The 17,346-nt window shown below is 39.1% G+C and overlaps 1 protein-coding gene across 1 annotated transcript; it reads right to left on the reverse strand.

Moving 5' to 3' along the window:
* Positions 1 to 15,043: 15,043 nt before the first annotated feature.
* Positions 15,044 to 16,769, reverse strand: LOC120427020 (tubulin alpha-4 chain-like). Its single transcript, XM_039591879.2, has 3 exons — positions 16,615 to 16,769; positions 15,687 to 16,557; positions 15,044 to 15,631 (listed from the first exon to the last, which is right to left on the reverse strand). The coding sequence occupies exons 1-3, from the start codon at positions 16,615 to 16,617 to the stop codon at positions 15,138 to 15,140; spliced, it is 1,368 nt and encodes a 455-aa protein (XP_039447813.1). The 5' UTR covers positions 16,618 to 16,769; the 3' UTR covers positions 15,044 to 15,137.
* Positions 16,770 to 17,346: the final 577 nt, after the last annotated feature.

Raw genomic sequence — 17,346 nt, forward strand, 5'->3', positions numbered from 1 at the left:
TCAGGAACCTCTAACGCGCGCTAGAAATTGCAGCAGCAGCAGCAGCTATTATTAAAAGGCATTATTTTCAATATATCGAGAATCGAGCAGGGGGTTCCCCCTTCTAACGAACTTCCAGCTGAACTTGCATCAGTCCCTATGTACAAAAGGTGTTCCGAACCGGGACACGTGTACAAGAGGGAGAGAGAGACCACCTTTCGTCCTGCTTCTTCCGATGTATTTGTACCTCGTTGCGCAAGCCGATTACATACGAGTAATTTTTTTTGTTATTTCGGAGTCCTTTTCGAGTCCTTGCAGCGCAAACTCACCGGGATAAAAGTACGGTTAAGAGGGTTCGGGGTTTTGGGAGAGCAATTTTGACGCGCTTCGATTAGGGTGACAGAACGGGAAAGGGAGTCCTCAACGAACAAGGATGGCGGGATCTGGAAGGACTGTAGAGTTGGGTGAGTTTGGGTACCTTAGTCCTTTTAAAATACAACATTTTCAACTGATCGAACTCACCCCAAATTACAGTTAAAAAAAACTTTCATTGCGCATTGCAAAAGCGTCACAAAGGATATCACCCGGGGTCTCGGCTGATTCCGGAACACAATGTGATCTAACTTCTTTTCTTTTTTTCCCGCGTCAAGACGGTGACGTTGGCGAAGTTCTCCGCCCCGAGTTGACGAGAAGACGACGCTTTAAAAGGACGAAATAGCATGCAAGCCAGAAAATGTTACGGTTGTTTACGATTTCTGAGGTTTGGCGGAGTTGGTGGCCGGCTTTTCCTCTTTCGAGCGTGTCGTTACCTTTAAGGACGGCCAGACGGCTAGGCGCACACCTTGGGAAAATTTGGAGAGGGGGAAGAAGACATGGGAAGGTGAAGACGATCCGTGTAGAGTTTTGGTCATGAAATGCAATGGAAATATGTACATACAGAGTTGGGATTTGGAATATGCTATTACTAGTTAGGTAATGGAATTCCGGAAATATGTGTTTTGTTTAAAAGTAATACATAGGAAATAAATGCCTGTCAAAAATATTTAAGCTTGATTTATGTCCTTCTTGTAAACAGTATCGTTGATATGAGTAATTTTGTTACATATAATAATTGAAAAATGCTACATTTTTCAATCGAGTACAAAAATTATTTAAATGAAGTTTCTCAAAATTAGGCATGCACGGGTAATTCAAACTGTCATTAATTCAGATTGTACTTTTTTCTCCTAAATAAAACTCATTGAAAACATTGAAGGCTGTTTGACAAATTTTCCAACACATTTGAAAGGAAATACTACGAAAATGCAAAAAAATACAATGTAAGAAATCATCATAAAATTATATTGCAAATATTTGAAATACCAGATTCCATTTAATTTAATTAATTTTTGTTGGATTCGAAATCAATCATTCGAAAAAAAGACGTGTTAACAAAAATTTTAGCCTGAATTGGTGATGGTCTGGAAATTTGGTGTCAAAAGAACATATATTTAAAATTTGATCGATGATTTTTTTACGTAAAAACGTGAAAGCTTGTGATACAAGCAACCCCTCATGTTTGTATATCAAATTATTTTTAATTGTCTGCTATACAACTCTGTAGATCATTGTTAAACACGAAATTTGAAAAATAAAAATTTTGTTCTGGATGAAAACTTCACTCTTCTGGGATATTGCAGATTCTGAGAGTACATGAAATTTTCCGTTAATTCAGATTGTGCTTCCCCCGAAATAAAACTTATTGAAAACATTGAAGGCTGTTTGACAAATGTTCCAAATGCATTTGAACGGAAATACTGTTTACAGTGGAGTTAGGAAAAAAAGGCAGAATTTTGGAATCATTTTTTTGTATTTTTTAAATGAAAAAACTTTTTTTAATCGAAATTCTAAGTTTCCTCTCAAATTGGGTGTAAAATTTTACATAAAAGTCCTTTTGACACCAAATTCCCTAACCTTCATCGAAAAGGTGGCTGCAAATTATTTAAAAAAAAACACGTCTATTTTCCAATATTTCAAAATAGAATGGTTCGTACCGCCCCTTCGACACGAGATATCAAAAAAATGAAACTCGGATTCGTGATCAAGGACAAAAATTACCCCTAAGGACAAATCTTCCCGCAAATCGAAGAAGGATCATGACAACTGATGTGTGATTTGGTGAAGAATTACCCATGTAATAAAATTAATTTTGGCATTGCAAATTTTATTTCTTTTTTTAAATGTTCTGAGCATTACTCATTTGTTTGTTTGATTGGTTTAAAAAAATGCTAATTTGCCTAAACTTACACACTAACTATTTTAGAGTGGCTTAAGAGCTTTGGTCATAAGAGGCTAATGCTTTTTTTAATTGAATTTTATTACTGTGGGCGTGAATAATTATAGTTCATGCGCGGAGATACGACCGCAAGATAATGGTCGCATGACAGCCGCATGACAACCGCAGAACAAATTCTTGGCTGTTGTCAAAGGTTGCCTTGAGTTTTCAGCTGACTTTTTGGAAAATATTCAAAACAATCCAAGTTGACAGCGAAATCAAAGCAGAATTTCAGGTCAACTTGCTGATTTTTACACTGCGGTAGTTAGGCGGCAATAATCTTCTGTCACTCACAGCGAAGGAGAAACGTGATTTTATCACAGACAACAGACGTTTTGGCTCGATCACCACCTTGTGTAAAAGCTTGCAACGGTTTTATTAAGAATGGCAAGCCGCTTGTGGCGCTGCCGTCGCAGAGGAGATTTGGCGTTGCTCTCAAGTGTAAACAACAACATTGAAAAGCACGTGGTTGGGCGCATTTTCATTCCCATCAAAATTGTCATGCCTCTTTTACGTTAAGAAAATTGATGTGGAGACTGAAAATAGTTTTGAAATGTCGATGGTAAATATTTTGATAATCGCTTCAGCTAACTTTAAGTTAAATTCAGAGCAAAAAAGTCAATTTATAAAAAAACTTAGCATCATGAAAATCATGTTGGTGAGAATCAGAATGCGGCTCCTGCAAAAGCTGCGGTGCACTGCAGTCTACATTCAGGCTTATTCTTGCAAGTGGCAATAGACTACAAGATGGCGTTAGTTTATCATCCGCCATGTTTTTACACACGATATTCAAATTATTTTGTTCTAGCTGCTACGTCTGTTGTCTGTGTTGATGTGTACCGTTAAATAGATTTTTATTTGTAATTAAATATTGCTTATTGCGAGATAAAATCACAGACAACAGACGTAGCAGCTAGAACAAAATAATTTGAATATCGTGTGTAAAAACATGGCGGATGATAAACTAACGCCATCTTGTAGTCTATTGCCACTTGCAAGAATAAGCCTGAATGTAGACTGCAGTGCACCGCAGCTTTTGCAGGAGCCGCATTCTGATTCTCACCAACATGATTTTCATGATGCTAAGTTTTTTTTATAAATTGACTTTTTTGCTCTGAATTTAACTTAAAGTTAGCTGAAGCGATTATCAAAATATTTACCATCGACATTTCAAAACTATTTTTAGTCTCCACATCAATTTTCTTAACGTAAAAGAGGCATGACAATTTTGATGGGAATGAAAATGCGCCCAACCACGTGCTTTTCAATGTTGTTGTTTACACTTGAGAGCAACGCCAAATCTCCTCTGCGACGGCAGCGCCACAAGTGGCTTGCCATTCTTAATAAAACCGTTGCAAGCTTTCACACAAGGTGGTGATCGAGCCAAAACGTCTGTTGTCTGTGACATCAATTAAGACAATTTTCATAATCAATTTGTTCCAGGATTGGGTCCGTAAGTTCAACAAATTTGGAATAAGAACAAACAGACTTTGAATTATCTGGATCATTCCACCTTAATCGTGCAAAAATTTAAGTCAACCTTTTCTGATCAAGCTCAAGTTTTGTGGGGTTGTTAATCTCAAGAATCTCAATTTTCAACTCTACCTTTTTGGAGTCATAGATATTGATCCCGAAACATCCAAACCCGTATTTCAAGTTTTCATACGACCTTATCAACTATAAGGCTAGATTTTTGAAACTCAAAACTATAGTTTTCTGACAGCCCAATCAATCAGCTTTCATTTGCGTACAAGACAGCAGAAATTGGTTAAAATGGGGCGAAGTTGTGATTTCTTTGATTTGGTTTTGTGATTTTTCTCAATACATTGTGTAACGTTTACTTATGCATTTTTTTTATAAAACAAAGGTTTTCCTATCGTATACATTTTTTAAGATCATTGATATTTTTGAAAATTTTGGCTGTAGCTTAAATTTGACAATGCATTTTGTGATGCAAATTTGAAAATCGATAAAATTAAAACAAAGAAAAGCTGTATATTCAAATTTCAAGCCAAATTTTCAAATTTGCAGGTAAAAAGTATCACAAAATGCTTTATGCATCATTACAGTAATGCTGCTATCAAAATGTCGCAAAAGACTTTAAAATATTTAACTGATCTAAAAGAATATAGAAGTAGTAGTTTCATTTTAGTAGTAGTCGTTCATGATATAGGATAGATCGCGTAGCATGGTTTCAGACAACGATCATATCAAGCCAGAACCAAAATAATAGAAATAAAATGTGATAGAAATCATTCTGAAATAATGACCTTAAAAATAATTATATTGAACAAGCCTTACCCTGGGTGATGAATAGAGCGACTGCGTAACGTGATTTTTGAATGATCCCACCATGTTTACATCTACAAAGTAGGAAGCTGTTCAAGCACAAGCATGACTTTGTTTTTACTGGTAAAATGAGCTGTTTTAGAATCAGATGTTTGAGTGTGTTTTCAAGTTTGGATCGGATAGCAGAGGTTTTTTTAACGGATGACGAAGAACTGCGGCGATAGTGTTATTCTGCGATGTCACAGATAAATTCCCTGACTGATTTTGGATTCCTACAGCTCTTCCTGGTCCAGCGAAAAAACATAGCTAACTCTAGCGAAGCTGATCCAACAAATAGAGAAGACTTTCACTAAACCAGTAGGTTTTCAAACGTAATCAAATTAAGATTAAGACTGCTTTTGGATGGATACTTCCGCATCGACTCCATATACCACTTCAATTCATAATTATAAAAAATACGATCTCGCCTTCAACTTTTTGAAGATTTCTTGACTTCAACTCCAGGTCAAAAATTTTATCATTCTTGAAAAAAAATGTAATGATCGATAACAATACTTTCTACTTTTGGCGAACAGTAAATTGTTTCCACTTTGACATTTCAAAATTGAGGCCGTTTTGCGAACCACTATTCAGCACCCAGGCCTTACCCGACAAACTTCGTTCTGCCTTTTTTCGTTTGTTGACGTTTTTAACTTTTCTGCATATTTATCCTCCTGCGATCAAAATTTGATTTTACGTAATTTTTCAACCTTACAACCTGCAGATTTTCCGGAATCGATTCCAAAGTGACCAAAGTTGTAACTTTTTGGCGTAAGAACCTTCCTTGGACTTATACGAACCCAACGCAACAAAGAACGCCTCGATCCGACGTTCCGTGCTGAATTGATTCGCGTTCGAACAAAATCGACGAAATTTTTTAAATACATAGATTACAGTATATTTTCGGATTGATTGTAAATTTGATCGCAAATTTGATTTGCCTTTGAATTGTTTTTTTTTTAACGAACCGATAATGAGGCTACATTTGAGTGTCTTTTTGTTGATGCTGATGTTGACGTTGATGTTGAAGTTGATGTCAGTAAACGCTCTAGTTTGGTCCAGGTATGATTAATGTAGGTTCCCTAAACAAGCCAACAGGGCAAAATTGAATTTTAGACGGTCCTGAAAAATCTAGTTTTTTAACTTGTTGCATAAACTACTATTTTGCAATTCCATTGATTTGGACTTTCAATGAAACGATTGTTTCCCTGCTTAAATGTTGGTTGCTGTCAAGCTCCAACAAGTTCTGAAAAGTAAAAGTTATCAGCACCTTGATATCTAATCTAATCTAATCTAATCAGACCCTAGCGCAGCCAATCTTAATACCTTAATATATGCCAAAAAGTTTTTTTTTTTGTTATTAATAGTAGGTAAAAAAGTAAAAACAGACAAGAAAAGTAAATTGTTTCAAAACAGAGTAGTAAAATAAGTTTTCTTGAATCATTCAACGTTTGAATTCTTTAGGTCAAACATTGAAATTCAGCTTTTTGATAACGATCTAAATAGTTGAACATTGCTTCCGAAAAATATTCTGAATATCTTTTGATGTAATGCTTCCTTCACATACAAAGATTTGTGCGATTTCCATATTTTCTCCACAACTCATCACGACGACGACCTTTTTCCTTAAAAACTCATTGTCAAGAAAAAAAAACTAGACGACATTAAGTAGCTCACAAAGCCAAACTCTTGAACGAAAAGCATCCCCGCAGAGAATGCGTTTTTTTTTCTTCTTTACTCTCCGACCCAGATTCATTAACATTTTTTGCTCCTTGTAGATCGTCTTGAATTTCAATTAAGGATCCTGCACGCGAGTAGTGATATTTAAGAAGAAGAAAAAAATGTCCTCGACTTGAGTCGGCTAAAGCATCACTTTCCGTTTCTAGCTTGTTCCACAGTGAACGTTTGGGTGAGGCGAATTGTAAATAGGGAATATGGAATCATTGATCTTAGACCAGGTAAAATGCCGGTCCTAAGATTGGGCAAGGATCCACACGTGGGACGATATAAAGTTCTTTCATATTATTTTGTTCCGTGCACATAAATAATACTGAAGAGCGGCAAATAGGCGCATCTTGCAAGGAGTTGTTTAAGATTGATGAAATCACCTAATGGTTACGAATTTGTCTTTCAGACATGTTGAAAATAAAAATGAAAACGTGTCCGTTTGGATTTGGATATCAAAATCCGAAATTTGGTCGATGGATATCCGATCGACCAAATCGCTGGCTGCTTACGAACCGTGGTAGCTCTCGATTGATTGCTCGCTTAAGAATCAAGCAATTTTGCTTGTTATTAAAAAACATTATCATAAAAAAATTCAAATTATGATAAATCATGACATTTTCTCAAAAGAAAGGTAAACTGGCGATCCTCGCTATGATCATGTCCAAAGAAGAAAGGCCGAGCAGCGCGCGCGACGATCATGAATCAAAAAAAGGATCCTACTGTTCAAACTTGAATGGCACAGAAAGCAAATTTAAAATGACGACAGGAGGAGAGTGAGGCGACCGGGGAAGAAGAGGGGAGCAAAATCAGGATTTATCAAAAGATTGTAAATGACTGTACGAGCTAGGACGGGGATTTTTATTTATACGCACACGGTATTGTGCGAATTCCTGAAAAACGTGTTTTCTTTCAGGATACGTTTTCCCTGGGTGTTGATTTAGGGTGCAGGAATTTATGGCTGTACACAGCAGCACATAAAGTACGGTTTGCTCTATGGGTATATGGCTTTGCGACGGTGAGACCATCCCTTGGAATCTTGGTGATCAAATAGCTGAAGAGTATGTTGAGAAGAAGAACTTTTCGATGGTAAATTTGATTTGATATCATCAATTCTATAGATTCTACAGTGATCGTAACGTAACTTAAGAATGTTCTCTTTGTTTCAAATCATTTGGGTATCAGAAACGCACGAACCACGAATTGCATGTGAAGTTCTTTCGTCAAAGAACTAAAGAATTTTACGGACAATTCCGCTAAAAAACTAGAGCATCTCCCAACGGGAGTCGTCCTTTTCAGAGATTCTACCCCTTTGTCCTTAAATCCATTATCCTGAGACAAAGACCTGCTCCGGAGGATCCTTCAAGATTGCCTTAATTCCAAGTTCCAACCTACACCAGCTAATAAAGAATAAATGAATCACAAAAACAGAAAACCCTTTTTCGTCAGCCCGGGAGGACACACTTGACAGGACCTCCCGCCGGGATCTACCCCCAATTGTGAATCCTTTCGCTTAGTTCGCCGAAAAATTCCGTCGCACCCTGGTGCAGATCTCTTCGCCATTGACGGTGATTGAATTTCCTCCACAAATAAACTTGAGCAAAAAGGATTCGACTTGACTCTCTGCCGCGCAGTCGCAAGTCGTCGTCGAGTTTGAACCCCTCTGCCCCGGTGCGCAGATTGTCATGGAAATCCGCAATCAAGGAATGTGCTGTGCTGCCTTAATTTATGCTGAATCGAAAAATTACCCCTTGTGAATTTCAACATCTGGGCGAGGTACCCCTCCTATGTGTTTGAGGTTATGTGCACCGAGAGGGTCGATGTTTCGATCACGGGGGGTTGCCAAAGTGAGGTTTGAATTTCGGGGCGAGCTCTAGGTGCGCGCGATCTCGTACAGGCAGCCAGTGTTTGCACATATGGCCAAACAATGGCTGGTGTCAGTCAGTGGAACGAACTCTATTTTGAGCCTTGATTGTGTCGGGATTTTTGTGATATTTGGTGGAATTATTGTCTGTGGAAGGCAGTCTGCGACTGCGCAGAAAAGTTAGCGTTTGGTTTGGAGTGGCTTTTAGGGGGAGAGGGGGTAATATGCACCCCCTAAGGGAAAACTGTGATTTTTCTTAACCATTACATCATTACTGTGGAAGAATTTTGTTCGATGTTCTAAACCAACTATTATTCTTCATGATCCATGTGAAAAAAGTCTTAAAAATCCTGAAAATTGTTCTAAAATATCAAATTTCTAAAAACATTTCTGATTCATTTCAAACAACCATGCGGGGCAAAATGCACCGAGTAAAAGCAGTTTTCACTAGTCACCACTAGATGACACCGCTGTTTTCGCAAAGGAGCTTCACAGCGGTGCATTTTGCCCCGACTACGCTTTTTGTAGAAAATTCAATTAAAATGCATTTTTTTGATGTTTTTGGACTCATCTATCTACATAATAATGAAGATTATGGCAAAAACTATCAACCTCAAAGCTTAGAGTATCAATAAATGCTTTTTATATTATCCAAAAATCATAATGAAAGTTCAATGGAATTAGATGAAAACACAACATTTCAAAGTTTTGCAAATAACTCAAGCTGTTTTTTATTATGCGATGTTCATGATTTGTTCTATGATTTTTTCCCAGACAATTCTTCCCAGTACCGAGAAAAAGGAGGTGGCATTTTGCCCCAGGGGTGCATATTACCCCCTTTCCCCCTACATTTAGTAAATTGAATTTGATTGCAGTGATGAATGCAATTTTTTTACCATATGTCATTATTTTCGATTCGAAACTACACACATCGAATTCAATTGTTTTTTTTTTACAAGAGAGCTGCATATTGCGAAATAAGATCCTATTTTAGCATTAGCATTAGCATTTGGAGGACGCCCCACCACCGGAAGGCTCCACAACGCTTATCCCACTGTTTGGTGTGGTTGTGTTAGACCCTCATCCGGAACAATAATCCAACACGGGAGATACCATGTCTTCATCTTTTGATGAGTGTGTAATACAGCCCAGGGCATAAGGGGGTCCACGCCGGGTCCAAGCTATCCTCGGGGAAATGAAGGAATGTTAGTAAACACCTATCTAAAGTGCGCAGGGACCTCTACGTCACCTTAGTGGTATAGATGTTTGTAGGGAGGTTTTGGACTCAATGTTAGTAGGAGAGGTAGAACCCTAGGATATACCCCGAAAGGTATTGCGGGCGAGTCAAGTAGATTTAGTTTTTTGATTATTAAACTTATACAGATGATTGTACAGTAAAAAAGATGCATGATTTATATATATTCGATTTAAAGCCACGGCAGATACAACGCGACGAAGCCGTGCATGATTAAATTGTCTGTAGTCATACTAAACCAACCATTTCCTCAGGTAAAAACAATGCCGATTAAACACAGTTTTAACATGTCTGCTGTTAAACTCAAGCTATTGACTGTAGGAGTAAAGCGAAGTTTATATATTTTTCTATAAATTATTGTGTGTTTGAGCGAAATTCGAGGTTAAAAATGATTTAACGCATAATTAGAATCTTGAATTTAAACTCTTACAGCAATGCGGAGTGAACATCAAATATTTATTTATTCATTTGCTTTATTTAAATGCGAGAGTTAGAATTTAAATTAAAACGACCGATTCAAAAAGCATTTAATTAGTTAGAATTTAATTATTTTTGTGTAATGGGATTAATCAGCATATTTATATTTAAAAAAAAAATCGAATTGATCGTTCAAATCCTAAAGTTTAACCGACGCGTAAAAAACTGTACTAATAAAAAGAAAATATTTGTCATTTACGTTATCCTGAATGAAAATGCATAGAAATTATAGTTTGTGGCCCACTATCCACTCTCATTCAAACACGCATTTGCACACACACAACATAGAACGAGCTCACCAATTTTGAGGGATCCTCTTGCGTCGATGTTTGTTGGCTTTAATCAATGAAGCGAATCATGTTCAAAGACTCTTGAGCTGGCATTTCTTCTCTGTTTCATTTTTCAACACTTTTTCATGTCTCACTTTCCCTTCTCAAAAAGAATACAATTTGTTTAATTTCCTCGTCATTTTTTTAAAGTTAAAAACATAAACTATTTCCACTTGTCTGTGGCAATCATCGCATCACACACACAACTTCACCCCATGACATTTCTTTCAGCAACACTCCTCGATCAGACGTCATTCCAGGGGCACTCTCACAACCGTTCTCTCTTGATTCCTCTTTCTGCTCTTCGTCCCCTCAAAACCACTCAGAGAGTTGCCGACTCTTCCCAACACCACAACTCCAACGGCTCTTTCTTTGTTTTGTTCTCCCGCTCTTCTCTTCCAAAGCGCTCTCTCAAATCTTTTTTTAAAAACTCGCCCGCTCTTCTTCTCTTCTAAATCACTCTCACGCTCTTTTTCTCGCCTTGCCGTTCGATTCTTTCCGCGACGCGCCCGCCATCTTGAACAATTGCGTGGTTTTCACAAAATTACAACATTTTGCAGCTGTATTTTAACAATGATCACTATCTCTTCCTAAATAAAAAAACTCAGCCCCGTTCACAGATCACCTGCTTTTACTCAGCCCCCAGAAATCCGGCCAAGGGGGTAAAACCGCCGTGGTCTGCGTTGCATGAGGCATTCGTGATTCCTCGAGAAAAAAAAATTACAACTTCTCTAATAAAGATGCACTTTCACACTTTTCACACCAGAAAAAATGTTCCTTTTTCACAACACATTTTCACACTTAAAAATCAACATAAAACCGAAAAAAAACTGCAAAAACCACTACGACCCGAGACCGATTTTGCCAGACGTCCGCTCTCGCCCGATGCTCAACGCCATCTCATCTATTGCGAAATAAGATCCTATTTGGCAATTAAAAATAATACCAAAAATTTACACTCAGGCTCTTTATTAAAAATATTTGTGCATTTCTCTGAGATTTCGGTCATTCGTTTTTTTTTTGTATTTTTTAATCCGACTGAAACTTTTTTGGTGCCTTCGGTATGCCCAAAGAAGCCATTTTGCATTATTAGTTTATACATTTAATATTCCATACAAATTTGGTAGCTGTCCATACAAAAATGATGTATAAAAATCCAAAAATCTGTATCTTTTGAAGGATTTTTTTGATCGATTTGGTGTCTTCGGCAAAACTGTAAGTATGGATACACAGCAAAAGATCCGATGGTAAAATCGCATGCAAAAGCATGCACATCACCTTCGTCAAAATAAACACTTAATATTACATGCTGCATGTACATTTTTGCAAACACTAAAAAAAGTTGCAACCGACGAGATTCAAACCCAGCACCAACAGTAAGGACTGGCGCCTTAGCCCACTCGGCCATCAGACCAATGTAAAGCTGAATGGATAAACGCATATATGGGCTTGACCTTGCGGTCAAGTTTGTTTCCCATACTGAAGGGCTACATATTTCAGGGTGTAAAATTACATAAAATTGCATAAAATAATGCAATATTTATTTTACACCTAGGCCTTTTACACGCAGCTGGATTACTACTTTTTTAGCTGTGTAAGGACTTCACTGAAATAAAATGATACATGTGATTTTTTATTTAACTTTTTGTCACTAAAACTTGATTGCAGGGCTGATTTCTAGGTTAGTCAAGGGTAGTCACCGACTACCTAGTTTTTTTTCAAAAAATTAAAAAAATATTTATTTGAAAAAAATATTTTAAAAAAATTTACTGCGCCCTCGTAAAAAACTATACCGCCCTCAGGAGGGCGCTGAGTCCGAAAATAGCACTTTGCAAATTTGCCAAGTTGCTAATTTGTGCTGCGCCTCAATGACAGTGCTATGCCGCCCCCAGGAAGGCGCTAGGGGGTAAGTCAAAAAATTCCATTGAAAAAAACGTCCTCAAAGGGCGCCTAGGTACCCAGGTACCAAAATTTGCTAAATAATAAAAAATCGCCTTGGGAAGATCAGGGCTGATTTCTAGGTTAGTCAAGGGTAGTCACCGACTACCTAGTTTTTTTCAAAAAATTAAAAAATATTTTATGAAAAAAAATATTAAAAAAAATTACTGCGCCCTCGTAAAACACTATACCGCCCTCAGGAGGGCGCCAAGTCCGAAAATAGCACTTTGCAAATTTGCTAAGTTGCTAATTTGTGCTGCGCCTCAATGACAGTGCTATGCCGCCCCCAGGAAGGCGCTAGGGGGTAAGTCAAAAAAATCCATTGAAAAAAACGCCCTCAGAGGGCGCCTAGGTACCCAGGTACCAAAATTTGCTAAGTAAAAAAAATCGCCTTGGGAAGATCAGGGCTGATGTTTTCTAAGTCTTATCCAAACAATCCACCATTTTCGAATGTCGATATCTCAGCAACTATAGGTCCGTTTTACAATGTTAAAACATGAAACATTCGTGAAATTTTCTGATATTTTTGAAAAAAAATATTTTCAAAAATTTAAAATCAAGACTAACATTTCAAACGGGCCAAACATTCAGTATTACGCCCATTTTAAATGTTAGTCTTGAAAATTTTACGAATGTTTCATGTTTTAACATTGTAAATTACATTAGAATTAGACATTAGAAAATGCTGGGTTGTTTGGGTAAGACTTAGAAAACATAAATTTTCTTGTTTTTTAACCTTTGCATGGCAATTTCTCTGCAACTATGTGTCGTATCAACAAAGTTCAATAAAGCAAAATACGGAGAATTTTCTCAGCTTTTCAAAATTATTTTTTTCAAAGGTTGGCAAACATGAGCACTCATTTAAAAAAAATAAAAATTGCTACTATTTTCAAAAAAGTTACATAAAAAGAGTTATAACTTGAAAACGGTGCACTTTATCAAAAATTCACTAAAACACTTTTGTATTGTAAATTCGATTTAACATCAAAAAATGAAGTTGAAAAATTTTTGCGACCAATATTCGATTTTTGAAAAAATCTGTATTGATTCAAAAAATCATAACTCGGTCAAAGATTTTTTGCCCATTCTGGAAATTTCTGAAAAGTTGGACATTTATGTCCTCTAAAACATATCAAAAAATTAAAAATAGTGTTTTTTGCAAATCAAGTTTTAGTGACAAAAAGTTAAATTAAAAATCACCATTTTTTTTACCGTGTATCATTTTTTTCAGTGTAGTCCATATCCATACCTACAACTTTGCCGAAGACACCAAATCGATCAAAAAATTACAGATTTTTGAATTTTCACATATCATTTTTGTATGGACAGCTGCCAAATTTGTAAGGAAAATTATATGGACAAACTAATGATGCAAAATGGCTTCTTTGGGCATATCGAAGGCAATAAAAAAGGTTTCAGCCGGATTAAAAAATACAAAAAAAATAAAATAAAAAAAACGATTTAGTAGGGATTTGCTCAAAAGCAGAATTATTCAGTAATGCATAGCAGCAATAAAAATGCTCGTATTTTGTTGAGTATAACGTACAATTTGCAATTAGCCCAAAAACCTTGCAAAGAATTAATTTTGAAATTTTTGTTCTGCTTGAGTAAATTATTTCTCTAATAAGCAAGCACTTTTTTTAACCAATCACTTGATTACCGTTCAAGTTAATTTAAATTTTTCCTAAGCTTTCCTTCTTTCTTGATCCTTAATTCCATTGTCTTGAGCAGAAGAAAGAAACTCCCCTGCTTCAGGTATACAACACATAAAAAGAAATGTCATTAAATGACCTGCGCAGACGATGGCCGTTACCTAAACTTGCACTATTTCTTCCCTGAATAACAGCAAATTCAGATCTTACGCTCAAGTGTTTTGGCGATGTACATAAAAAAGGAAAATACCCCTCGCAGCGATTTTGACTACGGTAAATAAGAGGAAAAAGTTGTCCCCTCGCTTTTTTGTGCGTTGAATAACGCCAGCCAGTGTTATTATATTACCAGTCCTGTTGTGATAAATTGAATTCCATTTCAGCATAAAATCTCGCTTCTATTCAACGACAAATATCTCAAGATGACAGTTTGCTGACGAAGGTCGAATTGAGCGCGTCAAGGGTGCCAATCTTGGAGTGACTCCTTGTGTAACGGTATTTCCGTTTCACTTTTAGGCGAAATCTTGGAGGAGTTACGCGCATGCGTCGCACCGGAAGTGGGACGTTCGTCGATGACTCCTCTGAGGTGCTGGGCACGCGCACACGAGCGGAAATTCAAATTGAAAGAGTTCAACCCGGCTCTGAATGGCGAGGAACCCTTTTTCTAAGGGGGTGAACCACGTGCCACGTGGTAAGTTGGTCGCCAACAAGTTGGTCCTGGCCGGTGTCTTATCTCGATCGTAGATCAGAGTGTCTGCCGATCGTTGGAGCGACTTAAGTTTGAAGGGTAGTTGGTCCTATAACGGTCCTGAAACTTGAGTTTGGGAGGAGTTCACAATGTCAAGTACCAAAATAGAGTCACTCACCCTACTACATTAGGCACACGACAAACACGAGCGCGACAGGATCAAAAACTCGAAAGGAGCCGTGGGTGAGACGAATTTCCCTTTTCTGTGTGTATCGAATCGAAATGTTAGTGCTTTTAAGGTGGTGTGCGTGTGTACGTTCGAGAAGGGCAGATGTTTTTCGCGGGCCGATGGACACGGACGCACGTGTGCGCCCGGATGAATGGTTGGTCCGTCGCTATTGATTTGGCTGGACGAGGGTCCTCGGAAGAAAGGACAAATAGCTTTCAGGTGTGGTTGATCGAAAATTTCTTGGAAATGTGATCGATTCTAGAATTAATTTAGTTTTGGAGGTATTGATTTAATGATGGTAAAAAATCATAAATATTTTATTATTAAATTGTCCTGCACTGGATCAAAACATATCCGAACGGTCAGCATTCTTCACTAGTGTCGTTCGAATCTCCCCCATTGGTCACCTCCTTGTAGTCCATCTCCAGCGTGGCCAAATTCTCCCGAGCCTCGACAAACATCGACTCCTCCATGCCCTCACCCACAAACCAGTGCACAAACGCCCGCTTCATGTACATCATATCGAACTTGTGGTCCAACCGCTGCCAAGCCTCCGCGATCGCCGTATTCGACGCCAACAGCGCAACTCCCTGCTGAACCGGTGCCAGGTCACTCCCAGCGATCGTAACGGGACGCTTCGAGTTGATGCCGATTTTGAACCCCGTCGGACACCAGTCCACGAACTGGATCGAACGACGTGCCTTGACCGCCCCGATAGCCACGTTGATGTCCTGCGGCACGATCGATCCGCGGTACAGCAGGCAGCACGCTATGTACTTGCCGGACTTGAGGTTGCACTTGACCATCAGGTTGTCCGATTTGAACAGTTGCGAGGTCATCTTCGCGATGGTCATAGCTGGGTGGGGGGAGAAGGTAGAGTGACGTTTTGATTAGGTTTGAGTACGACTTACTGGTGTGGGCAGCCTTCTCGACGGAAATCACCGGTGCCAGCGAGGTCAACGGGAAGTGGATCCTCGGGTAGGGTACCAGGTTTGTCTGAAACTCGTTCATGTCCACGTTTAGCGCCCCTCCAAACCGCAGCGAAGCCGTAATACTGGACACGACCTGACTGATCAATCTGTTCAGATTGCTGTACATCGGCCTATCGACCCGCAACTTGGCCTGACAGATGTCGTAGATCGCCTGGTTGTCCACCAAAAACGTACAGTCCACGTTGTCCATCGAGGCGTGCGTCGTCAGCACGGAATTGTACGGTTCCACCACGCTGGTCGAAACCTGCGGCGAAGGATAAACGGCCACCTCCAGCCGGCACTTCTTGTTGAAGTGATCCGCCAGCTGCTGTGCCAACAGCGACGAAAGCCCCGATCCAGTCCCTCCACCAAACGAGTGGAACAGGAAGAACCCCTGCAAGCTGTTAGCTTCCTCCGCATTCTTCCGGATGACCTCCATCACCGACTTCTGCAACTCCTTACCCACGTTGAAGTGGCCCCTCGCAAAATTGTTCGCCGAGTCCTCCATCCCACTGATCAGATTCTCCGGGTGGAACAACTCCCTGTACGGACCACTCCGGACCTGGTCCACCACCGTCGGTTCCGTGTCCACCAGGATCGCCCGCGGAACATACCGGTCCTTCTCGGTATGCTCGAAGAACGTCCCGCAGAAGCTGTTTTCGCCGTCGGGAGTGCCGCCGGATTCCTGGGTCAGCTTCCCGTTGCGGTCAATGTTGTGCTCCAGACAGAACAGCTCCCAGGTGGCGTTCCCGAGCTGGATGCCGGCTTGGCCGATGTGGACGGAGATGGTTTCGCGGTTGCGGAAGGAACTCTGAGGGGCAAGAGGGGAATGAAGTTTTGGAGTAATTTAGCGGTTTTGGGGACAAACCATATTTTTTTTAGTTTCACGAGGGTGATTTATGTAATTTGAAATTTTTAAGTTATCGTGAACAGAAAATTTTGAGTCACTTCACTGTAAAATTTTGATTGAAATAACTTTTTGTTGGAAACAGTCTACTTCGATTTGAAATGTCCAATGAAATCACAATTCTATTTATTTTAAAGTCAGTAAAAACCTTATCTCTTTCTATTCATTTCAATCTCTCCCAAACCGTCCCAAATCGCATTCCCTAAATCGACATCCTTTGCTCTCAAGTTTGTTTTGACTGCCAGCTTATTGTTCTTGGCTTGTAATTACTGCTCTTTTCACATGCAAAATTTCAGGAACCTTTTCTCGCCCACCCTGGCCGGTTCACCCACGTTCCGTGACCTGGTTCTAATCGACCCGGTCTTTTTTCTCTCGGATCGCAAAAATGTTCAAAAGAAAAAAAGAAGGATTACCATCCTAATCCTCAAAATAGTACTGCTTCGACTGCTCTCTTTTTTCGTTCATCCCCTTCGGCAGGTAAAAGCCGACCGACCATTTCTCATTAAAAAGTGTAAACAAAAATTTTCCGCTTTTTAGCACAGACAAAAGCCCCGTACGCCGGGCCAAGCCATCTCCCCGTCAAGTTAATCCGATCAAAGGTTCGGATTGTTTCGGCCCGTCCAAGCGGAAACGGCAACAGTTGATCCTCCTCCACGGTCATCCTTTTTTAAGGGAACTCCCAAATATCCTGCA

The sequence above is a fragment of the Culex pipiens genome, chromosome 1 (assembly GCF_016801865.2).
Source record: "Culex pipiens pallens isolate TS chromosome 1, TS_CPP_V2, whole genome shotgun sequence".
Classification (NCBI taxonomy): Eukaryota; Metazoa; Arthropoda; class Insecta; order Diptera; family Culicidae; genus Culex; species Culex pipiens.

What these genes read in the sequence shown, in the direction of transcription:
- LOC120427020 (XM_039591879.2), bottom strand. An exon ending in CGAGAAGGCTGCCCACACCA is followed by an intron (nt 15,632 to 15,686) that starts GTAAGTCGTACT and finishes CCCCCCACCCAG; the next exon opens with CTATGACCATCGCGAAGATG.